The sequence below is a fragment of the Dendropsophus ebraccatus genome, chromosome 1, assembly GCF_027789765.1.
Source record: "Dendropsophus ebraccatus isolate aDenEbr1 chromosome 1, aDenEbr1.pat, whole genome shotgun sequence".
Classification (NCBI taxonomy): Eukaryota; Metazoa; Chordata; class Amphibia; order Anura; family Hylidae; genus Dendropsophus; species Dendropsophus ebraccatus.
Genome location: NC_091454.1, coordinates 215,669,363 through 215,696,605, shown reverse-complemented (window position 1 = coordinate 215,696,605; position 27,243 = coordinate 215,669,363). Strand labels below are relative to the sequence as shown.

Here is a 27,243-nt window from a genome sequence, read left to right as displayed (position 1 = left end):
GTAACTCCCTACTAATCGGTCTTCCTTTCTCTAAGCTCTCCCCTCTCCAGTCTATCCTGAACGCAGCAGCCAGGCTCATCTTCCTCTCCAGCCGCTATACCGACGTCTCCTTTCTGTGCCAGTCACTGCACTGGTTACCCATTAAATATAGAACACAGTTCAAACTCCTCACCCTCACCCATAAAGCTCTCCACAACTCTGCCCCTCCATACATCTCCTCCCTCATCTCCACCTACCATCCTTCCCGTGCTCTGCGCTCTGCAAATGACCTCACACTAACCTCTTCTTTAATCCGAACTTCTCATTCCCGCCTCCAAGACTTCTCTCGTGCTGCACCAGTTCTCTGGAACTCTTTACCCAAAGACCTCAGACTTATTTCCAACATCCCCAGTTTTAAGCGTGCCCTAAAGACCCATCTCTTCAGGCGTGCTTATAACATTTCGTAATCTCGTCTCCCTTTGCTATCCCTTCTCCATCCTCTCTATAACTTCTTCGGTGCTAGGTACACTGTCCTTGTCATCTGAGCTTAGAAAATGGCTTGTGACTGGCTTGCCCAGCCGCCTATAGGCACTTAGAAAATCCATGTACAATGACTGGAACATTGACAAATAAAGCACTTGTTGACTCTCGTGTTACTCCCAGTCATCCCAGCCTGTAAGCTCTTGAGAGCAGGTCTCTAATTTGTTGTTGTAATTTATTCATTGTATAATTTAATATATAACCTGTAACGTATTTATATATATTTAAATAAGCGCTGCGGAATCTGTTGGCGCTATACAAATAAATATTATTATTATTATTATAGCTCATTGGTCTCGGTGACGCTAAACATAACGTGGGCACAATGAATAGCAAATGAATTCTTTATTGGTATATAAAATATTACATCAGAATTGTCAATGACAGTTAACATATGGGGGGAGGCGGGAGATTTGGGGGTTTAAGTCTTTATGAAGGGCAGCCATTAATCTCAAGATTCTCCGAAAGTTCTGAGAAATCGTCGCACTGGGTCTGGTTCTCTGGATCTTGACATTCTCTCTCATTCGGCCACCATTCGATCCATGTATCTTTTCCAATAATATAGGAAAAGCTAAAAAATACAAAATGTAGTAGATTATCAGAATAAATTCATATCAATAGGATAATACAGCCCAATTTATACTTTTACAACATTAAACGGAACATTGAAATACAGCTGCTCCCTGCGCCTCCTCTCTTTCGACATCATCCATCAGAGGTTTGAGGAAGTCCCCCTAGAGGAACAGAACGCGTGGGGATCGGTGGACCCTGACCCTTGTCAGCTCTAGCCTTTACTTATCTGGTTACATTTTTTTCAGTTGCTCTTATATTTTCTTCTTGGTCTTGGGACCTGTTTACCACTTTAGATAATCCTGTCATTTTGGTTCAGTGTGCCGGCTACGATATATCACATACTTTTATTTTTTTCCTATGAGTTGTATTGTCATTTCTGTCCGTTACTGAGCACCCCCTTAGCAATTTACTCCCAGTGCATGGTCCCTCTTTCTTTGAAGCGAATGTACCATCAGGTACATTTGCTTTAACATGACCCATGGATAGATCGGTGCCGATGCCGTTCAATCTTTAAACCGCCGCCCAGTTTCTGGGTATGGCGCCGTTCTATCTATGGGTATCGGGCCGGGGCTGAAGCACTGGAGGCGCCCCCAGTGGGAAGGATTCCTCCGCCCCTCTATGACACGGCTCCATTGATTCTAACAGAGTCGCGTCATAGAGGGGCGGGGGATTCCTCCCACTGGGGCCGGCCCGCCTCCAGTGCTTCAACCCACATCCTGGTACCCGTGGATAGTCCATAGAAAAAATGGACTGCAGCACCGGCTTCCCTGCACCAGTGCCGATCTATCCGTGGGTCAAATTAAAGCGAATGTACCTGATGGTACATTCGCTTTAAGTTTATGATCTTTTTATATTTTTTTATTTATACATGTATAAGTCTTAATAATTGTGATCAGATTAGTTCTCATTCACTCACCCAGATGGCTGATCCCACAGGTCACCCCTTACTCCCCAGATCAGGTAATCTCGTCCTTCTTTCAGATCTAAGGCTTTGCGGCACTTTATATGGCTGACAAAATTCCTCTTTTTGTCCAAAACATTTTCGTCTGTACCTAATAACCGGAGATAAAATGAAGGATAAAACATCAACACAGCGTAGATATAAATTATACATAGTAGTGTGACTGCATACACCTCCGCTTTGGAAACCTCAATCGCTAATTTCATCAATTCAGACCTAACAGACACTATAGGAATATCACTAAATGCATCACTACTCCCCCGCTCGTAAAATATAATAACTTCTGTTTTTCACACTTGGTTGACCATTGTCTGTCTGTGGATCTGGATTCCCATTAATAAGAAAATAGGGTCCTATTACACGGCGCCATTATCTGACGAATAAGGCCCATTGGGGTAGATATCATTTGTAAAGATAAAGATCGGCCGAGAAGCTGATCAACCGCTGATCATTGTCTTTCAAATCATTGCCCCAACCGCGCATCAATATGTGTAATGGTAATGTGCAGTAAATGGCTGAGGACTGTGTGAAGAAAATAGTAAGGATTATACTTACCTGTCCAGGCTCCCCCTGGTGTCCTTCTGCCTTTTCCCCCATTCCCCACTCATCGCAGCTGCCACAGAAGCTTTTGAAGCCGGCTCTGAAGTGATAGGTCACTCAGCCAATCACTGGTGCTAACTCATCCCAGCAGGTGATTGGCTGAGCAGCCAGTCATTTAACAGATGGCTTAAGAAGCTTCAGCGGCATCTACGGTAAATGGAATAAAGGCTAGAGGACACCAGGGGAACCTGGACAGGTAAGTATAATTTATTATTTTGTATATAAAGCACAAGTTATACATATAGATATGACTCTCGAGCCATGTAATAGGCTCTGTAACTGAGCACCGATCTAGCAGATCAGCGCTCTCTTACAACAATCATCAGGCCGCATAATACCCCTTGTAGATTTGTCCTTGTGGCTGTGCCTGGTGCTGCAACACAGCCTACTTGTCATGAGCAAGGCTTAGCTGCTATATCAAACCGAGTTACATGGCACTAGCGCTCTGCAATTAAGGGCGCTATATAAATAAATAGTAATGATGGTACTAAAACACTCTGATGGTAAAGGGGGTGCCATGGTAATTGACCATGCTAAATTACATGTTCATGGCACATAATATGGATAGGTTCCAAATTTTGTAACTTGAATACGCTCTGTAATTTTTCGAAAAGCCTTGGTTAGTAGTAGTGGTGTTGCCCTGCAGTGCTGGAGTTGTGAGTTAGCATCTGAACTAATACAACATCTCCATAGAGCCTGTATGTTCTCCTTATATTTGGGTGGGTTTCTTCTGGTTTATTTCCACCCCCCAAATCTACAGATAGCTAGATGTATCAAAGATAGGGGAAGTATACTGGGGGATAGTGTATAGTGACTGTGTATGGAATATTAGCAACATTAACAAACCTATTATCACCATGTAGAAGCCATACTAATCTATAAGCACATCTACTACCTATATGTGTAGAGTCATCTCCTAAATACTCGTCTTCTGTACTCACCTTCCTTGATCACACTGACTATCGTCATGACATAGTTGTCATAGTTAGAATTCTTTTGTACTTGTTCCAGACGAGCCTTGAAAACTATATAAAAGAGAAATTACAGGGAATTAATATGTTTTTGTAAAAATCACCTGCCCCCCCCCCATAGTTACCCCAGCATGGAGTCCACTGTTCCCTTTAATATGGATAACAAGACATGGAATGCATTGACTTCTTTGTGTAAGATAAAAGTATGTGCCCCTCACCATAGTCCACTCCTGGTGCACATGCTCTCTCCAGACGTTCTGCTGCATTGATTTCACCTTCCAGCTGTTGCTGTAAAAAGCAATTCTCTAAAGGACGAAATCCATAAGAAAAAAAAAATGAGGTTCAACTAATTTTTTAGGAACAGGAAGAAGCTATGTGACAGTTGTTATTGGAAAGAAGAGCAATGTGACAGATATTATTGACAACTATCTTACAACTATTATTGTCAGGAAGTAGCTATCTGACAGCTATCATTGGCAGGAAGTAGCTATCTGACAGCTATCATTGGCAGGAAGTAGCTATCTGACAGCTATCATTGGCAGGAAGTAGCTATCTGACAGCTACCACTGGCAGGAAGTAGCTATATGACAGCTACCATTGGCAGGAAGTAGCTATCTGACAGATACCATTGGCAGGAAGTAGCTATCTGACAGCTACCACTGGCAGGAAGTAGCTATATGACAGTTATTATTGACAGGAAGTAGCTATCTGACAGCTACCATTGGCAGGAAGTAGCTATCTGACAGCTACCACTGGCAGGAAGTAGCTTTATGACAGTTATTATTGACAGGAAGTAGCTATCTGACAGCTACCATTGGCAGGAAGTAGCTATCTGACAGTTTTTATTAACAGTAAGTAGCTAACTTACCGCAATCATTGGCAGGAAGTAGCTATCTGACAGCTACCATTGGCAGGAAGTAGCTATGTGAAAGTTATTATTGGCAGGAAGTAGTTATCTAACAGCTGTTATTGGCAAGAAGAGCTATGCTACAGTTATTATTGACAGAAAGTAGCTACTGTATCTTACAACTACTATTGTCAGGACGTAGCTATCTGACAGGTACTATTGTCTGGAAGTAGCTATGTGACAGTTATTGGCAGGAAGTAGCTATCTGACAGCTACCATTGGCAGGAAGTAGCTATCTGACAGCTACCATTGTCAGGAAGTAGCTATCTTACAGTTATTATTGGCAGGAAGTAGTTATGCGACAGTTATTATTGACAGGAAGTAGCTGTCTTACAACTACTATTGTCAGGATGTAGCTATCTGACAGGTACCATTGTCTGGAAGTAGCTATCTGACAGCTACCATTGGCACTATATATACACTGGTAACTATATAACTGCAGTGTCCCAGTACCCGTCTACAAGCTGCTGCAGTCTAAGGGTATTCGCGTGGCCGTAGAATGTATCCTGATCCTAAATAATGGCAGGGTATCATGAGGTAAACATGTCTATTTGTCACTAGGGCACCATAAGAGAATAACCCATCAACCACTATCACTTTCATCCATGATTTATCAGACCATGGTGACTTGTGACTCACCTCTTGACTTGGTAAATTCTTACTATTTATTTGGGGGCATGTATCTTGTTTGGTGTATAGTGAGATATAGTGAGATATGAGATTTAGTGAGGTATAGTACATATCTCATTTACTGTATAGGAAACTTTAGTCCCTTAACCCTTTGCCTCTATTATGACTTATTATGTCCATCAGTCATTTCAGGACTTACCCTCGGCACACCGGCACACATCTTTTTGACAGATCATGCCCAATAACTTGCTGTCCTTTTCCACATGGTAGAATTTAGTGCAGCGGCTTTCTATAAAGGCATAAGAAATACAATATGGATTTGCATATAGGTGACAATCTCATATTAGATCACTAGGAAAATCTTCTATATCACCTACCGGGGGTGTAATAGTCATAAATGGTGACAGATGCCGGCTGGATAAGACCAACTTTAAAGATCTGGTGAACATCGAATTTGATGCATTCAGGTTCTATGTGTGAGACCTGTCCAAAGTAAAAAGAAGGAAAGTTAATAGATGATTGACAAACTGAAGATATAGACAACTGAACAGAATGAGTGATAATGTATAATGATAGGGTCCATAGTGTTGGACAAGGGGCTCACCTTCAACCTTTACAGGAATCGACCACTTCATCAACAGATTATCAACATCTCATAGCAAAGTGAGCCTGTACATGTGGCTACACTTACCAAACTATGAGGTTCTCCATGCGTTATTGACCTCTATATACGTCCATCCCACATTCATACCCAACTATGAGGATCTCCATCTCTGTTATTGACCTCTATACATGTCTATCCTCCATCCCGAGAGTAATCAAGACATTATACGTAGTGATGAGCGAATACTATTCGATCGAATAGATATTTGATCGGATAGTACATTATTCGAGTTATTCGAATGCGCTTTTTTCCAGCCAATAAACATGCAGGAGGTAGGGACAGGCACTAGGAATAGGCAGGACTCTAACTGTGATTGACTGGCTAAACTACGTCATCTCCTGAAAATAAGAATAGTGGATTTCAGGATTGTGTCAGTTGCTGGTTGGAGCTAGAGAGGGACAGACTGTACACCAGGGAGAGAAAGTTTTAGGTGAAGATAGGGAGGGAGGGACCCCCAAAAGCCCTTGTTAAGGCTTAAAGTATAAAAACCATATATTTAGACGCTGTTGTGAGACAGGCAGTGTGTTCAGGCATCTACTGATAGTGTATACGGCTATATACTGTGATTGTGGGATAATAGCTATTATCTTGCTAATACTGATTTGCGCAGTCTGCGTTCTGTAAAGGAGTTGACCAGCACTTTAATTTTATTGTGTTAAAAAGACAATTATATATCTGGTATACGGCTGTATACTGTGAGTGTGGGATAATACCTGTTATCTTGCTACTACTGATTTGTAGTTATCGTTAATTTTCACGTTATCACGTATTTTACACTGCACCTGACCTGATACGTACTGCTAGACTGAAACGTAGGCTTCTACTTTACGTTCACAATTTGTTCGTGAATCTTCGTCGTACACTTGGGAAAATTGGGATGTTGGCTCATCACTAGTGTTAAATGCACCCAGGCATGCTTCCCCTGCTGTCCTATATGCATTTCAGAGGTATAATTTGCATCATTCCATCATTTCCTGAGGTGTCATTGGGCACTTGGTGACCTCCTACTGGTCAAATATTGATTTCTAGGTCCCAAGTATTTTTTCTCCCATAGACTATAATAGGATTCCATATTTTTTCGAATATACGAATGTTGGGAGCTATTCTAATCAAATTTCAAATTATCGAATATTTCACTATTCGCTCAACTCTAATCATACCTTATCTAGATAGATGATGAGTGATCCCTTTTCGGTTGCGTGCTTGTTATACTCGAATTTGGAGATATATTTATCCACTCCTTTCATTAGCTGTAAGTTAGGAGAACAAAGATTATATCTCATACATAAAGAAATTGTAACATTTGCAATATATTTTTATTATTTCCGATAATCTCACCTTGGTAAGGCTTTCAATATCGGGGGCAAACCCAGTCATCATGGAGACATCCAGGATGGACATGGTTGCGTCATTGCCTTTAAGATGTCTACAGAAAGATTACAATGAGATGACAACATCTGTGAGATGGCCACAATTCAAAGCATATGCAGCTGGAGGAGGCGGGTATGTGACATACCCAGATGCCAACCAAAAATGACAGCCATGGGGACGGGTAAGTATACAATGTTTATTATGTGTGCACAATTTTTTTAAAATCCCAAATGCGTTACTTTCCACTTGTCTTACTTTTTTAAGGGTTCAATCCATATAGAAAATATGACCTTACCTTGCACAGATCTCGAGTGATATGGTTTGCAAAGCCTCTTCCGGGGCCCTTTGTACTAAGTACAAAAAATACAAAAAATTCATTAGTAGTTTACACTGGGCCCCAATTTACAATTTACACCAGGATCCTACCACCCAACACGTTATTCATAGTACAATTACTCTTTTCTGACTAAACATATCCAGGCATAAAAGTCTAACAAATCAGTCTTGGCAAAAAAGGGGCTTAGTTCAGGTCTTAAAACTTCCAGAAAGTAAGGGGCGCTTCTTTTTGAACTATAACCTTACCTTTCGGTTTTTCCTGCACATCAACTGACAGATCAAAGTTTTTGCATTCCTTTTCTTTCTCTGTCACGAGAGCATGGTAAACCGACATAACCTGAGGAGCCACAGAGTAAAATAGATATAGTGAAAATTCTGACTTTTATCAGTGTATCCTTTAATCTAATGTGGTTTGGTAGTTCACCTGTATTTTTCTAGTGTTAATGGAGCCAGAGATGTATGGACTATGACGATTTAGGGCAACCATTGGGCACATGTGGTAAGGGAGCTTGAAACTGAAGGCCCTACCTAGACTTTCAGATCAGGTCTATGGAAAGTAGCTTTTGACCCTTAAGAGATCATTTTACCCCTTATTCTCACTCCTCTTAACAGCAATAACTTTACACGGCGGTGACTGCTACAGTGTGATACACCCATTAGGCTGTGTGTTTTGGCATTACTAGGTTGGCACTATAGGCAAAGTATGAGAAAATTGTTAAAATTGTTTTGGGCCTGTGTCCAAATGGGAAACTGAGAAGAGCATTCAAGGTTTGGTCTCACATTGGAAAACACTATACATGGTAACCAGTACATATCACACATCACTGTCCTTCTTGCCCCCCTGGGGTGGAGGTTGCCATTTTGTGTAAATAATACAGAATTACCCTGGGTAAGTATGCAATCTATTTTGTTGAATCTTTTTGCCAATAGTTGAGGTTTAGCAATGGTGATACCTACAAAGATGAACTTACCGTCAATGTACCCTGACCTTTGCCCTGGGCTTTCACAACGAACTCTTTGTTCAATCGGGTCTGTAAATAGAATAATACAATAAAGTATATATTACTCTGAATAAAAGATGAAGTTCTTACTCATTAAACATCTTGCTACCATCGTTAATCCTATGTGCATCGTAGCTCGAAGCCTAAATAGACAAGTGGCATCCTCCAAAGTACATGGAATTGCTATAATTTCTATGCCTATATTGTTCATGTCCCCAATCTACCTAGCCTAGAGGAGGTAGGAAATCTGGCACATGGCCAATGGAAGACCAGTGTTAACCAGTGTATATTAGTAAAACATAGAATTTTCATTAGAGTAGGGAACGGACAGACCAACTAGATGGTGGTGTTAGTCTTGATATTGACCTGGGATGCTGCAACTCTGTCCTTCTCTGGAGCCGACACCTATTTCTAGAATGGCTACTAAGGAGGCTGCATCAGGGAGGAAAATTAATGGATACTTAGACAGATTCTTCCATTGACTTCTAACGGAGTCACCATTTGCTTTACGGTTTCTGTAACTTCTATAGAAGTCAATGTAAAGAGCGGTGGACATGCTAGAGGCCACCATGCTAGTTGGGTTGGGGAACCCTGTTCTGGGGATAGATTTAGATATATAACGTGGATGTAATGTTCTAATGTGAAAATATTTTAGAAGAGGGACCCAAATCTCTAAGTAAAATACCAATATAACTGTAGAACACAATTAGCTATAAAACATTATTATCATAGACCATATTATCTTTCAAGATGGACAACACAATGCTCACCTCAGCAGAACGTGCCAGCAAAGCATTTTCCAGATTGATGCGGTACTTTAATGGAGTTTGCCTTTCGGGGAGGGCAAGGGTCACATCCAAATCAATGTCATTTAGAGCTGGGATGTCCATCTGGTATTGAGCCAAAGCTTGGAACATCACAATGGTAGCCTACATGCAACAAGAACAGTGAGGTTTGAGACAAATCTATCGAAAGTTATTGTACATTATACAAACTAGCCAAGAAATAACATGAAAAATAAAGACGCCACAGATTGCTTCCATCACTTACCTGAGTGGAACCATAAACTGCCCCATAGTATCTTTGATCATTTATCCATCTCACGATTGGTCCAGTTAGATCAAACATCTTCAAACGCAAGAGAGCCAAAAGAGCGTAGGATGTGGCCTCAATAGTGATGAAATGGGACCCAGGTTCCTCCCAATGAACTTTGTCTTGTGAAGAAAAGATACGATCAGTATGAAAAACATGGTGATACTTCTGTAGACTATTATTTGAGGGGGTAGTCTTTCTCCTAGATTCTTATAGGTCAAGGCATCCTTTTTAGGGGGAAAAGGTGCGCAAGTCAACATCTAATCCTAGCCATCACTCAAGACAGTTGTATGGCTTAATTATTGACCTAACGGATAGTACTTTCGTGTTCTCTATAGGGAAAGGGGAGAAAGTAGCACCCAGACACTCTGGTGGCAGCTTATCTCCCCAAGAAAAACATGCCTGACTGTTTTCTCCCCTAAGCAGGTTTAAGCTAATGTACACCTTCAATATAGGTATTGACCAATCATTCGTGTAGCGAAAAGCTCTCTCTCTCTTATTCCCTCCTTAAACATAGAATAGGAAGAGTCGAGGTAAGCCACTGCCAAACAGCTCTGGTGGCAGTTATTTCAAAGAACAAAAGGATCAGGTTTTTAACATGCCCAATCTTTCTCTCTCCTTCATCCCTACATTATCTGTTGTGGAACAACCAAGAGGCCACCACACACAGTAGACAGCTCTTCCCGAATGGGTGGGTTTGACCAATTTTTCCCAAATGTGTATGAGGAACTTTAGAGAGACAGTTTAATCTCTCCTGTAGAACAGCTGACGGACTGTAATAACTGAGAAGACACTTTTTTTCCCCTCAAATTTAGTTCCTAAGAAGTATCTGATAAGGTCAAGTACCTGTGGTCGCAGAAAGCAGCTTCTCTGCATGGTTTATTTTCCCGGCCATAGCAAGAGCATATGAAGTAATAGCGATGATGTATGGTTTTTTGAGACCTTGGAACTGACTCATCAGGAAGCTAGATGCCTTCTCAATACTGATCTTCAGGTTCTGGAATAAGTTATTAAAGACATGTTCTACATGAATACAGGCGCATACTGGATTGGGATTCCGCTAAGGGATGATGAGGGTAAGATACTTACGTTGACATGTGGTGTGCAGGTTTTCTCACTTTCCAACATAGCAATGAGGACAAAGGCTGTAAGTGCAACATCTTCTGAAGATCCTTTAATATTTCCCTGAGTTAAAATAATAGAAAAGAATTAGTAAGTGTAAGAAATTATACCAAAGGACATTATAAGCCACGTAGATGATCTGAGGGGAGTTGTCTTCCGATACATACCACCATCTCCTGATGAATAACCGGGGCATCCTCTTTGAACATTCCATCTGGTTTCTGTTTCTGAAGAATCAACCATTTGACTGCACCACACAAAACATTGCTTTCTATGTCCACCAGTGGTTGAGCCAGTGCAAAAACTTTGGCTACGTAAGCCGTTAACCTGGTCAAAAAGAAAGGAAATTACCCCAAAATGTCTGAGATTCCATATCATCCTAAACCTCAAATATTATTTTTGTAATTTGACAGCTTGACAAGTAGAATGTCAGTAAATGAGACAAGGCTGAGGACTACAAGACCTATTAGTGGAAATGTCGAGAGCAGCCCCTGCTGTTCTTTTATAGAGAGTTATAAATCTCGAGAATTTTAAAACGCCAGCAAATGTTTTATAAGTAAAAAGTTAAATTCAATAGAATTCATCATTTAACTACCCAACATCAACAGAAGTGGTGCTCACCATGTGCTGGCTGGCCTGTCTTTAAAAGCTGCATAGGAGCTGTCTGGCTTCCGGTACACAAGTTGCTGTACATAACCTGCAAAGTAAAAATGAAATCACTTTTTAGAAAAGATGGTAAAAATGAAAACACATAACATTATATGCATCAGGTTTACATGCCCTCTGGCCTCCCATCTAACACCCTTGCTCCCCTCCAATACAGTGGTACCTTGGTTTAAGAGTAACTTGGTTTAAGAGCGTTTTGGTTTAAGAGCTCACAGGTTTCCAAAATTGTGACTTGGTTTAAGAGCATCGCTTTGGTTTAAGAGCTCCCTGTACTGGGTGGGAGCGTGAGTTAGGCAGGGGCATGGTCTGTATAGCGGGGTCTACAGCCCAGTACTCTGACCCAGGAAGTGTCCCTCACCTTCCAAATCATAGCAGATCCACTTCAGGCTTGGGCTTGCATCCGGGGACAGGACTGTGAAGGTAATCTCTTCATAGCTGTAACCCCTGTCTCCTCGGACAGAGAGTGCTGCTATACTGTGCCCACATATTCACATGCTGAACAAACACCCATTCCCCATTGCTGTCATGTGACCTCTGACAGCTTTCCTGCTTCTCTATTCTAGCCCGTTGTACTACGCTACTGCATTATGTGGATCTGCAGTTCCACCCTGTATCTACAACCTGCTGCTGTGTTATCAGGGTTATGCAGTTACTATACATTATACATCACATGCTGATTGTTATACTGTACAGTAACTTATATATCACATATCCAGCTGCTGTGTTATCAGGGTTATACAGTTACTATACATTATACATCACATGCTGATTGTTATACTATACAGTAACTTATAATATCACAGATTCTGCTGTTTCTGAATGTTTGTTTCATCTGTTTTACATGTTATTCAGAATAATAAATCATTATTTTTGGGGTGTGGAACCAATTATCTGCATTTCAATGATTTCTTATGGGAAAATGTGCTTTGGTTTAAGAGTGGATTTGGATAACAAGCACAGTCCCAGAACCAATTATGCTCGTAATCCAAGGCACCACTGTATATCCTTAATTCTGCTGCCCAACTAATCCACCTCTCCTCTTGCTCCTCCTCTGCCTATCTTTTCACTAGCTGCCATTTACCTAACAATTTTGGTTTAAATTGTTAACCCAGACATCCAAGGCCATTCACAACCTTTCCTCTCCATACATCTCTGACCTGATATGCCAATACCGCCCCTCACATATTCTCCGACTCTTACGAGTCCTCTGTCTGTTCTCTATTCTTATCTTCACACAACAGCCTCCAAAATTACTCCTCATCTTCCCCTATACTCTGAAACTCACCACCCTGACACAACCATCTCTCATCCACCAGACCGCACGATTGTCTAATAGTTATCACTAATATTTAGTGTTTAATTCTTTTCTTACCCTGCCTGACATTCTTGAGGGCTTCTTCTCTTCTGTTCAAACCAATTCTCTCCCACTGGTTGGTAGCATCAAGGAAAATGGTTGCAATTACACTTGGAGTCATGGTGATCATATTTTGTTCTCCACAACCACGTGGAACCACAATCAAAGGGTTGAGATTTTTGCCATCAAGTGAATCCTCCACTATCTGACCGATTGGGTTTCCTGAATTCAATCACAAGATATAATTTCACACATGAGATATTGTAAGAAATGTATAAACTATTAGGCCGGGTTTACACAACGTAAGACACCAGCCGTTCTGTGACCCGGCCGTGCCACAGAACGGCTGGTGTCAGTGAATGTAATTTCTTTTGAATTGGGATGCGGTCACATTCGGGTCCAATTGCCCATAGCAGACAATGTAAAGTGCGTCCGTAGCCATACTTTACATTGTCTGCACTGTAAGTTTTTCGTGCAGCCGCTTGGAATCCCAGCCAGAGTGTATACAGTTGGGAAAACACTCTGAATTGGATTCTATAGAAGTAAATGCAATGTATACTTTCAATTAATCACGGCCGGTGTTGCAATTTGCAACAAAGGCCGTGATTAATTGAAAATATACGTTGTGTGAACATAGCCTCAAGGTGTAAAGACATAAAAATGATATTCTGTAAAAAAATTAAAAAAATAAAAACATAGGGGGAGATTTATCAAACTGGTGTAAAGTAGAATTGTCTCAGTTGCCCCTAGCAACCAATCAGATTCCACTTTTCATTCTTCACAGATTCTTTGAAAAATGAAAAGTGGAATCTGATTGGTTGCTAGGGGCAACTGAGACAATTCTACTTTACACCACTTTGATAAATTTCCCTACAAAAGATCCATTATGAACTACTTAACATCGTAACTTTATGTTTTTTATTTCAAAATGTTCAGGTTTTTATTTTGAAAATACATTTTCTCTATATGTGTAAGTCCAGATAATCAGCTCTAATGTCTCCTAGTCTACAATTTGGTAAAGACTTTCATCTAAAAATTATAATGCATCAGTAGACCTCAGCATGAAGACCAGTAGACCTTGATGTATCAGTAGAATCCAGGGTGGAAACCAGTAGATTATGATGTATCAGTAGACTCCAGAGTGGAGACCAGTAGATGATAATGTATCAGTAGACTCCAGAGTGGAGACCAGTAGATTATGATGTATCAGTAGACTCCAGAGTGGAGACCATTAGATTATGATGTATCAGTAGACTCCAGAGTGGAGACCAGTAGATTATGATGTATCAGTAGACTCCAGGGTGGAGACCAGTAGATGATAATGTATCAGTAGACTCCAGAGTGGAGACCAGTAGATGATAATGTATCAGTAGACTCCAGAGTGGAGACCAGTAGATTATGATGTATCAGTAGACTCCAGAGTGGAGACCAGTAGATTATGATGTATCAGTAGACTCCAGGGTGGAGACCAGTAGATGATAATGTATCAGTAGACTCCAGGGTGGAGACCAGTAGATGATAATGTATCAGTAGACTCCAGAGTGGAGACCAGTAGATGATAATGTATCAGTAGACTCCAGAGTGGAGACCAGTAGATGATAATGTATCAGTAGACTCCAGAGTGGAGACCAGTAGATGATAATGTATCAGTAGACTCCAGAGTGGACACCGGTAGATTATGATGTATCAGTAGACTCCAGGGTGGAGACCAGTAGATGATAATGTATCAGTAGACTCCAGAGTGGAGACCAGTAGATTATGATGTATCAGTAGACTCCAGAGTGGAGACCATTAGATTATGATGTATCAGTAGACTCCAGAGTGGAGACCAGTAGATGATAATGTATCAGTAGACTCCAGAGTGGAGACCAGTAGATGATAATGTATCAGTAGACTCCAGAGTGGACACCAGTAGATTATGATGTATCAGTAGACTCCAGAGTGGAGACCAGTAGATTATGATGTATCAGTAGACTCCAGGGTGGAGACCAGTAGATGATAATGTATCAGTAGACTCCAGAGTGGAGACCATTAGATTATGTTGTATCAGTAGACTCCAGAGTGGAGACAAGTAGATGATAATGTATCAGTAGACTCCAAAGTGGAGACCAGTAGATGATGATGTATCAGTAGACTCCAAAGTGGAGACCAGTAGATGATAATGTATCAGTAGACTCCAAAGTGGAGACCAGTAGATGATAATGTATCAATAGACTCCACAGTAAAGACCAGTAGATTATGATTTATCAGTAGACTCCAGAGTGGATCATATACATATACATATACAAATACATCATATACATCAAGTATAGGTGGACCTTAGCATGGAGACTAGTGGGTTTAATGTATCAGCAGACTTCAGAGTAGAGACCATTAAATTAAGATGTATCACTATATCATGATGCACAGACTGGATACCAGTAAATATTGGTATCAGTAGATGTCAGACTGGAGACCAACAGACCACAAGGTAGAGGTGGACCTCAGCATGGAGACCAGTGGATATTGGGCATCAATGGACTTCAGAGTGGAGAACAGTAGATTACAATGTACTGGTAGACTTCAGAGTGGAAAATAGGAAATGTAGTATATCAGTAGACCTTAAAGTGGAGACCAGTATATCATGATGAGCTGGTGGACCTTACAGGGACCAGTACATCCTGATGTATCAGTACATTGGAAACTAGCAAATCATGAGGTATAGGGGGATGACAGCATGGAACTCAGTAGAACACAATGTGCGGGCAAACCTCTTACTGGTTAATTAGGCTGGGTTCACACTACGTATATTTCAGTCAGTATTGTGGTCCTCATATTGCAACCAAAACCAGGAGTGGATTAAAAACACAGAAAGGATCTGTTCACACAATGGTGAAATTGAGTGGATGGCCGCCATTTAATGGCAAATATTTGCTGTTATTTTAAAACAATGGCTGTTATATTGAAATAATGGCCGTTATTTACTGTTATATGGCGGCCATCCACTCAATTTCACCATTGTGTGAACAGAGCCTTTCTGTGTTTTTAATCCACTCCTGGTTTTGGTTGCAATATGAGGACCACAATACTGACTGAAATATACGTAGTGTGAACCCAGCCTTAGACACATAGGATAACTGTTTGTGTTTTAGTGTTTTAATTCTTGCTTTTTTTTGGGTCATCGAAGGGAACTTGTTTGTGTCATTCAATGCTACGAGCTGGTGTGGGTGTCCTACTATTATCTATAGATAGTCTAAACTTTAGCACAAAGTAATGTTTTTTATGTTTGTTTGCTTGTTTTTACCTTGAAGAGTTACAAATGTTTCAACATCTGTCCTAGGTACAATGTTTTTCTCATCCAGAGGTGATACTTTCTCTTCTTGAACACCATCTAATAGAGATAAAAACCCAAATCAATCAATCTATAGCTAGCTGTGTGTTAAAAGTTGAATAAAAAACATTTACATGTCTATCGTCTTCTGAAAGCATTACTAAGTGGGCAAGGTCGGCAAAACCAGCTGACCTTCTTATGTGTATGGGTGCCCTCCGACTCTTCCCTGATGGCAGAAGGCAGGGAGGAGAAGGATTCGGCTGTTAAATTTCAACATGACCCACCCTCAACAATGGAGACCCAAGTTTTTCATCAAAATGGAGTGATGGATATGTGCGCACACATTCTCTATAGGATCAGCTGAGTAAAGCAGCCAGATCATGATAATCACAATGTTAGCCTCTATCCTGAGAATAGGGATAGCCTCTAATGGTGACATAACCCCCTTTACACTATTTTTAAGGCTTACCATAGGGTAAACACCCTCTAAGAGCTATTCACCTCCTAACACACTGTAGTAACCAATGGTCATTGCACGATGCACAAATAGTATATAATAGTTTTCACAGCCCCAGAGCGGACCTATGAATCTCTATGGTCACAGTAAAAAATTCTATATGTCATATGAATAGAATTAGCAGTACCTTTTCCTCTGACCGCTGGTTCCAGGGTGACTTGTTTTATATTTTTGGTTATGCGAATACCTTCAGGCTAAAAGATAAAACAAGGACATAAATAAGTTGCATTACAGTAATTGAATAAGCAGAGTTTACTTTTTTTCTTAAAGGAGCTCTCCAGTGAAAACATTTTTCTTTCAAATCAACTGTTTTAAAAAAAAAAATTATATAGATTTGTAATTTGTTTCTATTTAAAAAAAAATATCCAGCCTTCCCATACTTATCAGCTGCTGTATGTCCTGCAGGAGGTGGTGTATTCTTTCCCACCTGACACAGTGCTCTCTGCTGCCACCTCTGTCCATGTCAGGAACTGTCCAGAGCAGGAGAGGTTTTCTATGGGGATTTGCTGCTGCTCTGCACAGTTCCTGACATGGACAGAGGTGGCAGCAGAGAGCACTGTGTAAGACTGCGAAGAATACACCACTTCCTACAGGACATACAGCAGTTGATATATATGGGACAGCTGGAGATATTGAAATAGAAGTAAATTACAAATCTATATAACTTTCTGAAACCAGTTGATTTTAAAGATTTTTTTTTTAGCGGGAGTACCCCTTTAATTAATGTATATTGTGATCCCCTTGGGGACCCACCGGTAACCACCCCCCCATCCAAAAATATATAGATATATAGAACCACAAATATTTTCAGATGATAAAAAACTATATACTACCGTAATAAAGGGTACATAAACATGACTCACACCTACTTACCACAACTTTTAGTTTCTTTCTGACACCATCTGACAAAAACTGTCCAGAAACTGCAGCCTTCACCTCCACATCATGATAACCCAGGCTCAATGGGACAAGAATGAAAGGAACAGCCACAGAAGACTGAGGTCTAATATCTATAATCTGGCGGAATTTTGCCTTGGCCGTAGACAGACTACAGAACTCTGGGTTGTGAGTTAGTTCCACTCGCACCTAAGATGGATGAAGACAATAAAAGTTGCCATAGTACTGAAAGGAATATGGGAATACAAGTACTTAAAAAAAAAGATTTAAAGTAAATGTACCACCAGGTACATTGCTTTGGTGTTACTACATGGATAGACCGGCATCAGTGTGGGGATGCAGGTGACGCAGTCCTTTTTTTTGAACTGCTATCTGGTTCTCGCACATGGCACCGGTCTATTCCCGAGCACCGTCTAGCCCCGAAGCACTGGGGGCAGGCCCTAGGGCCCCCCTGTATGACGATCTCCCCTCCCTTCTGTGTTGCGGCTCTATTAGAACCATTGCGGGGGGTCACACTGTAGGCGTGCTGGCTGGAGAGTGCTTGGGATTAGATCGGCACTAATGCGGGAATCGGTTCAAAAAAAGCACCACACCACCGGCATGAGATGAAGCTGTTGGTATATTCGCTTTAACTATGAAGAACATAAGAAATGTAAAGGATAATTAATTAACCTGGGCCTATGGATTTTTTAAAAATTTGTACAAATTTTTATTTAAGCAAAAGTGGTGGAACAGTCAGAACCAATAGGATGGGACTCCGACCATCATAAATTGATATGAAAAAAGTTGTTAATTGTTGACGTAGTTTTGGAAGTCATTCCTTACCTTGATGCTGTCATGGCCATAGTTGTAAAGTACAGCTCGGATTTCCACCTGCTCATTTCTCACCACGGAATATGGAAGCTTCAGGTCAATAAAGAAGTCCTTCATCACCTGGATTTCATAAGGCTTGGCTACACAAATACCTGCGCAAAAGATAGAAATCCTGTTGATAACTCAATGTATGTAATAGACTGTGTTACTTAGGTAAATGTTTTTGTTATAGGCAGCTTGAAGAATAGAAACATGAAGGGGACATTTATGAAAGTCCTGCCCGACGTGTACGACAGGGAGAAGGCGCACATTTGCCCCGTCTTCCTGGTGTATGCCTGCCGTATCCACCACTCGCTTCATGGGTGGGTAGGGGGGGCTCGGGAGGGGCATTGAAAGGTGGGGAGATGGTGTGTGCAACACAAATCAGGAATAGTAAAATACTGAATACCGACACTGAAAATGGATTGTGTGGCCTGACCAATAGTATTGGGGCTCACGTCATGATTTGTGTCTCTGAGGCTCGGATATGTTAGGAAACTGTCAAAAGTGCCTGCCTACGTATCCCTGTTTGGATCAGCAAAGGCCCCTTTTATTTCGATTGCTTAGTCATCTGGTGGCTACATTTGGGTCAGTTTCGGATCTACAGCATTTTTTTGTCCAAGACAAAGCTTGAATATTCTCAGAAAATGACCTAAATGTAGTCATTAGCTAACTACTCTCGGGCCATTAAAATAAATGGGGCCCATGCCAATCCAAGCAGGGGTACGTTGGCATGTCTCCAGATGCCCAAAACATGGTATGACCCCTGTCCTATTAGGGTTAGCTGCCTGTAATATGAGAACCACTTAGGTCTCGTGACGTTGGTCACTTGCTCATGTATTGGAATACTGTATATCCTCAACATTAATGGTCATACTCTAGTGCAATATTTTCCTATAAAAAAAAAAGGAATATAATTCTAGGTATTTTTCTGAAATATCGCTTAATGCTGGGTTCAAGTACAGTATATTTCAGGCAGTATTCGGTCCTCATAGCAACCAAAACCAGGAGTGGATTAAAAGCACAGAAAGGATCTGTTCACACAATGTTGTAATTGAGTGGATGGCCGCCATATAACGGTAAATATTTGCTGTTATCTTAAAACAACGGCTGTTGTATTGAAATAATGGCAGTTATTTACCGTTATATGGCCGCCATCCACTCAATTACAACATTGAGTGAACATAGCCCTTCTGTGCTTTTATTCCACTCCTGGTTTTGGTTGCTATGAGGACCTGACATGAGGACCAAATACAGTCTGAAATATACTGTGTGTGAACCCAGCCTAAAGCCCTATTACACTAAGCGATTATCGGTAGTATTCTAGCGATTATCGGCCGTTACGCCCGATTATCGCTTGGTGTAATAGCTAGTGTTAAAAGGCAACGTTCATGCATACTGTGGGTTATCCTTGTCTTTCAATATGTTGAAAAAATAAGATAACGACGGTCTGCTGGCCATCACCCTGTGTAATAGGAGCGGCAGCAGCAGACCACTGCTATCTCCTATGGGCTCCCCAGACGATCTAACAATCACCCGGGCAGCCCTCCCGCAGCTCTCCACGGGCCCCTCCACTCTTACCCAGTGGGGAAAGAGGAGCAAATGAGCTCTGATCTGACAGGTCGGCACTTGAGTGCACCTCCAGATCGGCCCGTGTAATATGGCCTTTAGTATTCATTCAAGTCCATGGCTTCGTGTTTTGTAATCTAACCATCGGATACAAACAAGACCATAAACACCCAACCCTCCACCCGGAACACCTTTCTAAGGTTAGTACCTTTATTTGGAGAGAGACTCACAGCCAGGACCTCCCAAGTAGTGATCGAATCCTTCAAGAAGACGTTAAGCACTTTAGTTGAAATTCTAAATAAAAGAAAAACTTGTGGTCAAGATCTCTAAACCTCCACGTGATGTTTGGTTATATAGAGGTTGCTAAAAGTACAAACTGTTTGGGGGGATTTATCAAGACCGGTGTATCTGTAAGTCAGTCTTAACTAAATCTTCATCCCCTATGTCTAATGCTGAATTTATTGCCAATGTACACCAGGCGCGAAGATAATAAATACTATTTTACGGTTGAAATCTAAGACATTGGAAACTGGAGATCAAAAACTGGATTGTTCTTTGGATAGACTGGATACTGGTCCAACGCTCCCTGGGTCCTTGTTATTCCTGGACCCATATTAGCCCAGGAAATAAAGGGGATGGTCCACAGTGGTGACACACCTCAGTCGGTAATTGGCTAAATAGGTAATTCCTGTGTGGTGAAAGGGAACCAGGAAGGGGAGATCAGGAGGGACCCGGATAGCATCAGGAACAGCAGTGGGAGGGGAATATTTTTTATAATGTAGGTGTATCTCTCCTGGTTACATACAACATGACTTCTTATATAGTGTACGTACCCATTATTATCAGGTCTTTCTGTCATTTGTTCTATTTTCCAGAACCATGACTCTGGGAACTCTGTTCTTGACACAATATCCGAATCTGGGAGATATTCGTCATCTTCATTGCCTGCCGAAAAGAACACGCCGTGTTTATAGCTGCACATCTTCACATACAAATCACTAAACCTACATAATGAGGTTTTCCATTGGCGGCCACTATACCTGAAAAGGTTTTTTTATGGCGGTTAATACAGCATTAGGCCATGTTTCCAAGCTGTAAAATAACGGCCGCCATTTTTATTTAAAATAACGGCCATTGTTTTTACTCTTCCATGATTTCCATTAAAGGCTGTTCTCAACGGCCGTCAAATTAATGTTCATGTCATTAATTTGCGGTCGTTATTGAGTGAACGGTGACGAACATGAAAAATTTACCATCGGCTATCATTGCAATGGCGGCCGCCAAAGTATGTTAGACAACGGCCATTATTCAATACTCAAAATAACGGCTGAGCTTTTGAGTATCAAATACTCAAAATATTCTGTGAACATACTCTAAAAAAGTAGAGATAGGCCTGGTGAATGTCCCATTAGTCCTATTTCTGTCTTGAAGGCAATAAAGGTCACCAAGACATATGGGTTTCACCTGGCTAAAAATGTCCATAGACCGACTTCTTGTCTTGTCTATCTTCCTATTTGTATGTGAATAAAGTACTAACCTTCTTGGATAGAAGTCTGATGAGTGCCGAGGACTATATACACCGCTATGTGTGGCTCAACAAGAATTGTCTTTACATCACATTGATGTATCACAGTCATGATATATATAGGGTATCCTGAGATCCTAAGCTGGATTATGGGTGGTTATGGAGGATGTAGACCATATCTTTGGTTTGATATTAGATATGTGGTGGAAGTTTTTGAAAATCTGCTCTACTAATCTGATTTGGGGTTTGTTCTGGTGTCAAACACACGTACTTCTGCAAAGCTCGTTCAGAGGAAATTTGCAATGTGTAAATGTACAGTCCCCCTTATAGTAAATTTAGCTTTGGTAAAAGGGGTTATCCTGGCTCAGAATCAGAAAAACATGGCCGCTTTCTTCCAGAAATAACATCTGTCGTGTCCTGGGTTTTGCATCTCAGTTCCCTTGAAGTGAATGGAGCTGAATTGTAATACCACACACAACCTGAGGACATGGGTGGTGATGATTTTGAAAGGAAGTAGCCATTCTTTGTCTAATCCTGGATGATCCCTTTAAGGATACACATTTAACTAAGTATTTTCCATATCCCCCTTCTCACTTCTGCCATATTCATCCTGGTCTTTCAGCTTTCTCTCCTCCTCTCTCTTCTCTGTAATGTATTTGCAGCAGTCCAAGAAAGCGTCCACACATTCTTTGCCTTCCAAGATGTTTCTTGCTCGTTTTTCACAGCTGTGACCCATTGGATTTTCGGTCATACCATCCGTGCAGCATTTCCTCACTGACTCACCGTACTTGGAAGCTGAAAAAATACATTTTCATTGAGCATAGCGAATCCAAAACCACATTGATACACTATTAGGCTAGGTTCCCACAATGCCTTTTTTGGCCATTCGGTGGCTGTCATTTTTAGGTCAAATAACATCCGTTATTTTAAAAACAAGGACGTTATTTGACCTCAAAATGACAGACATCTAAAAAGACGTCTGTCAGGTGGCCAAGAAAAGACAGTGTGAATTTAGCCTCATACTACAGGTTTCAGTGTTTCCCTCCTCCTAGCTTATACAGAGAATAAAAAAAGATGATCACTGCCCACGGCCCTTCATCTCACCATAGGTGGTTTTCTGTTCAACCAGTTGTGCAGAGGAGCGGCGCCTCCGAGCAGCCCGGACTTCACATTGTGGGTCTGGAAAAAAAAAGAGTTGATGAGCATTACTGACCATACACCAGACATTGGTTATTGGCCATCATGTAAAACAATGATCAGTGGAAGTGGTTGAAAATGTCAGTGTCCAATGTGTACGGCCAGATTTATTTTCTCTTATGCCTCTCCTCCACTCAATACATCTTCATGTTTTCACTTGTTTCCCTCCTTCTCATCATTCTCATCATCTTTTTATATTCCCATGACTGTTTTCACTGTTTAGTTCTTAGGACTCCTGCACCTTTCTCCTCTTCTCCTTACTTCTTCACTTTCTTTCCAATGTAACGTTATTTCTAAATTGTTATCTTTTCCTCCTCTAGTTCTTAATTTTCTCCTTCAAAATGTCACAAATGTCTCACCTCTTTTATTTTTTGCTTTACATCCTTATGATTTCTTCCTTGACTTCTTCTTTTCTTGAATTCATTCTTTTACACCCCAACTGTCATGGTTCTCTAAACTCTCCTCCACTCTAATGATCTTTTAGGTCTCCAATCATGATGGCTTTTTTCTCCTTTGTGACTTCTCCAGTACCTCTCCTCTACTTTCCACCACTTCATATTCTCTCCTTCCTGATTTCTCCAATACCTCTTCCCTACTTCCCACCAATTTATATTCTCTCCTTCTTAACTTCTCTAATACCCCTCCTCTACTCCCCACCACTTCATATTCTCTCCTTCATGACTTCTCTAATACATCTCCTCTACTCCCTACCTCTTCATATTCTCTCCTTCCTGATTTCTCCAATATCTCTCCTCTCCTCCCCACCACTTCATATTCTCTCCTTCATGACTTCTCCAATACCTCTCCCCTACTCCCCACCACTTCATATTCTCTCCTTCATGACTTTTCCAAAACCTCTCCTGTACTCCCCACCACTTCATATTCTCTCCTTCATGTCTTCTCCAATACCTCTCCCCTACTCCCCACTTCATATTCTCTCCTTCATGACTTCTCCAATACCTCTCCCCTACTCCCCACCACTTCATATTCTCTCCTTCATGACTTCTCTAATACATCTCCTCTACCCCCCACCATTTCATATTCTCTCCTTCTAGTTTTTCCTTTAGGACCCTGTCTATGCCTTGCTGCCCTGCCAAAATTTCCTATCCACAGGCCAGTTGACCCTTTTCTCCTCCCCAATCTTCTAATGTAAAAATCTAAAACATAATTTTCAGCAGAAAAAAATGTATCATTATGTCTCTCAGTACCTGATCTCTGCTGGGTTGTTAATTGGGAACTTGATTGCAGGGCCAAGCCAGCATCATAAAACACCCCCATACTATTGAGACCACTTCCAGGGGTGCAGCCAATGTCTGATTTCTCCACAGCCTCCCACACCTGGATACGTAAGAGAGATGCGGATAGATTTGAATCGCAGATATATTGCTTTGACATGATGATTTCTAATATGGTTTAAATTAAAGTCCTCACCTTCTTTTGGGACATCTTAAATTTACTGTTCAGCACATAGACTCCTTTGTCTACGGCCACCAGTCCAACATTGGCCATGTGATCCGCTTGCAGTTTCAGTTTCATGGAAGAACCAGGGCTTTGTGGTTTGCTGTCTCTATCTGTGTTACCCGTCACCAGTAGCTGTTTCAGGGCATAACATAGGTATATTAGCAAACTATAGTGAAGGTAGAAAAACATCTGTTTCAGGATCTTTGTAGGACCGAGAGGAACAGTACTCAATGGTCTTGCCAGGCTCCATTATATTTGGTATGATAATGGGGAATTTGGTTAGAAGAGATTAACAGTGAGGCCGGTATCGAATGTTGGTATTGTGACACTAGTATGTTACTGTATGTCACTACATAGGAGGAGAAAATGTCAGAACTGATATAAGAGTCTGTTCTTGTTGCCAATATGGAGTGCATGGTTTACCTCCATAACCATTTAAGAATGTTGCGCAACTGGCGTACGCTAGAGAGAGGGTGCAGATTTGGCCCTTCTCTTCAGCGTACATCTGCTATATCCCCACTCACCCAATGGGCGGGCAGGGGGTGCGGCAAGGCAGGGGAAAGGCATGGCCTACTCTTGTGCCAGATTTACCACATTAAGGCCATGTTCACACATGGTATAACACTGGCCATTCTGTGACCTGGTCGGGGGTCACAGAACAGCCGGTGTTACTGAAGATCATCCCGGACGGTACTGCAGCCGCATGCTCCATTTTGTGAACTTACATGTCTTGTACGGCCGCTATCCAATAAATATGTTAATTTTTTCGTGCGTCCAGATGGAATCCCGGCCGGAGCGTATACTATGTGGATTTCATTCATTCAAATACAACGTATGTTTATCAATAAATTATGGCCGTGGTGGAAATTTGCAACAACGGCCGTGATTTATGCTAAACATACTTTGTGTGAACATGGCCTAAAGTTGTAGTAGTAAACTGTAACCATGAAACTCTTTACCAGCTTTGTAACTTGAAGCTGCCAGTCTTATTGTGCCAGTTCTTAAAAAAAAGAAGTGGGGAACACACTGACCACAAGCTCATGAGCTGATACATGTACGCTCCTCAGTGTCCTGCACTGCCTCATATCTCCTCTCTCTACTCCATTGGAAACCATTTTTCTTTCCGATAGGGTGTCTTACCGTTCCCATGCACGTGTCGGTTACATCCACCCAGACAGAATCCGAGACGATCTCATTTCCAATAATGTAATATGCAATTATACGGAAGGATGGAATAAATTCTTCTTTGATGGGGAGAGACATGGTAACCAAGGCCTGTCCCTGCAACCGAGGTTGTCTGTCCACCTTCACAATCCTGCCCTTGTTCATGATCTAAAAAGAATGGATGGAAATTGTACAGAGAAGATCAAAATGGGATCCAACTGCTTATAGCAGCCTTGTAGTCATCGCGATACAGAAGCTACCATGCAGCGATATAGTAGCTGTTATGGAAAATGAAACTGATTACCAGATAGGTGAAGTGTTGGATCTGGTTCTGAACAGCAGGGCTGGGATTACGAATATTGAAGTTTACGGCAAGATTGTCTCCAGGTTTGATCTCTGAGGCCGTGATACCAACGTGCAGGTAATTTCCACCGGACTGGTAAGCATTGGCCGTCATGGTTGCCGATGCCTGATTACTATCTGGTATTGCAGGGTGTGCTGTTTTTACCTGAAATACGAGGAGTCGATAGGAATATTAAGGTGCGACAGATTAATAAAATTGTCCATCATAAAACTGATCTGGAGGAGCATCACAAACTGTGGACTTTGCTTGCTTTTCCGAATGCATGATCACTAGCCCCCATGTAACATTGACACTAAAAATAGGACCTCTAAACCTAATATCCGCAATCTGCAATGGAACTTAGTAAGAAGTGTTTAAATCCTGCATAGCACCACCACAGGAGAAATAGGGAATTACCCAATGCCCACTGAAATCTTTAAGATGTCTATTTTAGGGCCCTTGCACACTATGCAAATCACACGGATAACTTGCCACAGATTCCGTGCGCACTCCCACTTGAACATTTGGACATTCCATAGGCTTCATTTTAGGCTCAGGCAGATTACGACGTCCGTCCAAAGAATTGACATGGACGGCGGAATCCGCCTGACCATAGAACAGAGCCTATGGGTCAGGCGGAACTTCAAGCGGGAGCATGGGGGAGGGGGTGAGCGACTCAATCCACATCAAGTTATTTGCGTGATTTCCGTAGTGTGCAAGAGTCCTTATACACAGAAGGTCCTCAATAGTGTGTTCCTCCTTTGCTTCCTCTATGGCCATATGTTTATTCATTGAGATACTTACAGTAATTGGAAGGACATTAATATTTGAAGCAGTGTTCAATGTCAGCCTGGCCGTCCCCTCTGCTCCGGTTATACCCTGAACTCTTCCGGGTTCAGCAACCACCGGGACACGAATTGCTGGAGAACCATCAGGGTTTGTCACAAACACCTTTATAATAAAGAAATGCAGTTTAGAGACGTATACGTATACATATGGCTATATCATATAGTTTTATAGATAACGTCAAAAAGAGTCACATACCATAAGGTCAAAAGGCATTCCAGGCTTAAAGTATTTGGAGGTTTTGGTAAATAGAATCTTAAATGGTGACGTCACAATATGAATATCTTCCAGTTCACTTTCCACAATTTCACTACCTAATAAGAAGACAGGAACCCATGTGGTCAGTACAGCTACAAATGTAGAACACTGGGGCTGATTTACTAACGTGATTCCGTCAGAAAAGTGTCGGTTTTGTGACCTGCTTCCCTGCCGGTTGGGCATGCCGTGGGTGTGTCCCGCCATCACCAACATATTTATTAAATAAACTATCATTTTTTGGATGGGTTTTCCATTAGAAAAAAATCAGCCTATTCTAGTGCGGTTGGAAGGCTGGGTTTTAGATTTGTCACCACCAGATTTACTAAGGGCATTGGGCACATTATTAAATCTGTTGGTTTGAGAAACTAAAACCCTGAGGTGTAGGGTTGTTGAAAACCAGACAATTTTAGTAAATCAGGCCCTATGGGGGGGTCTTGTTTTCAACAATCCAACATATTTTCATATGACAAAACTAAATCCTGATCTTCCCACTACTCTAGAAGTGGCTGAATATTAAAATGGAAAACTCGTAATAAA

The 27,243-nt window shown here is 41.4% G+C and overlaps 1 protein-coding gene across 1 annotated transcript in view; it reads right to left on the bottom strand.

Moving 5' to 3' along the window:
- Nucleotides 1-845: 845 nt before the first annotated feature.
- The window catches only part of C3 (complement C3), a 34,358-nt gene continuing 7,960 nt past the window's right edge, over nt 846-27,243 (bottom strand). Inside the window, exons 10-41 of the mRNA XM_069948165.1 lie at nt 26,647-26,762; nt 26,407-26,553; nt 25,564-25,767; nt 25,236-25,427; nt 24,066-24,227; nt 23,843-23,972; nt 22,542-22,616; nt 22,032-22,232; nt 20,746-20,857; nt 20,121-20,206; nt 18,317-18,456; nt 17,468-17,680; nt 16,722-16,788; nt 16,051-16,137; nt 12,786-12,989; nt 11,369-11,444; nt 10,915-11,074; nt 10,715-10,810; nt 10,472-10,622; nt 9,584-9,747; nt 9,304-9,462; nt 8,504-8,563; nt 7,779-7,869; nt 7,492-7,546; nt 7,164-7,251; nt 6,986-7,075; nt 5,539-5,644; nt 5,361-5,450; nt 3,843-3,929; nt 3,595-3,678; nt 2,009-2,144; nt 846-1,090 (exon numbers count right to left, since the gene is read on the bottom strand). Coding sequence (XP_069804266.1) covers nt 949-1,090; nt 2,009-2,144; nt 3,595-3,678; nt 3,843-3,929; nt 5,361-5,450; nt 5,539-5,644; nt 6,986-7,075; nt 7,164-7,251; nt 7,492-7,546; nt 7,779-7,869; nt 8,504-8,563; nt 9,304-9,462; nt 9,584-9,747; nt 10,472-10,622; nt 10,715-10,810; nt 10,915-11,074; nt 11,369-11,444; nt 12,786-12,989; nt 16,051-16,137; nt 16,722-16,788; nt 17,468-17,680; nt 18,317-18,456; nt 20,121-20,206; nt 20,746-20,857; nt 22,032-22,232; nt 22,542-22,616; nt 23,843-23,972; nt 24,066-24,227; nt 25,236-25,427; nt 25,564-25,767; nt 26,407-26,553; nt 26,647-26,762 — 3,971 coding nt within the window. The 3' untranslated portion in view covers nt 846-948. The remainder of the gene's footprint in view (nt 1,091-2,008; nt 2,145-3,594; nt 3,679-3,842; nt 3,930-5,360; nt 5,451-5,538; nt 5,645-6,985; nt 7,076-7,163; nt 7,252-7,491; nt 7,547-7,778; nt 7,870-8,503; nt 8,564-9,303; nt 9,463-9,583; nt 9,748-10,471; nt 10,623-10,714; nt 10,811-10,914; nt 11,075-11,368; nt 11,445-12,785; nt 12,990-16,050; nt 16,138-16,721; nt 16,789-17,467; nt 17,681-18,316; nt 18,457-20,120; nt 20,207-20,745; nt 20,858-22,031; nt 22,233-22,541; nt 22,617-23,842; nt 23,973-24,065; nt 24,228-25,235; nt 25,428-25,563; nt 25,768-26,406; nt 26,554-26,646; nt 26,763-27,243) is intronic.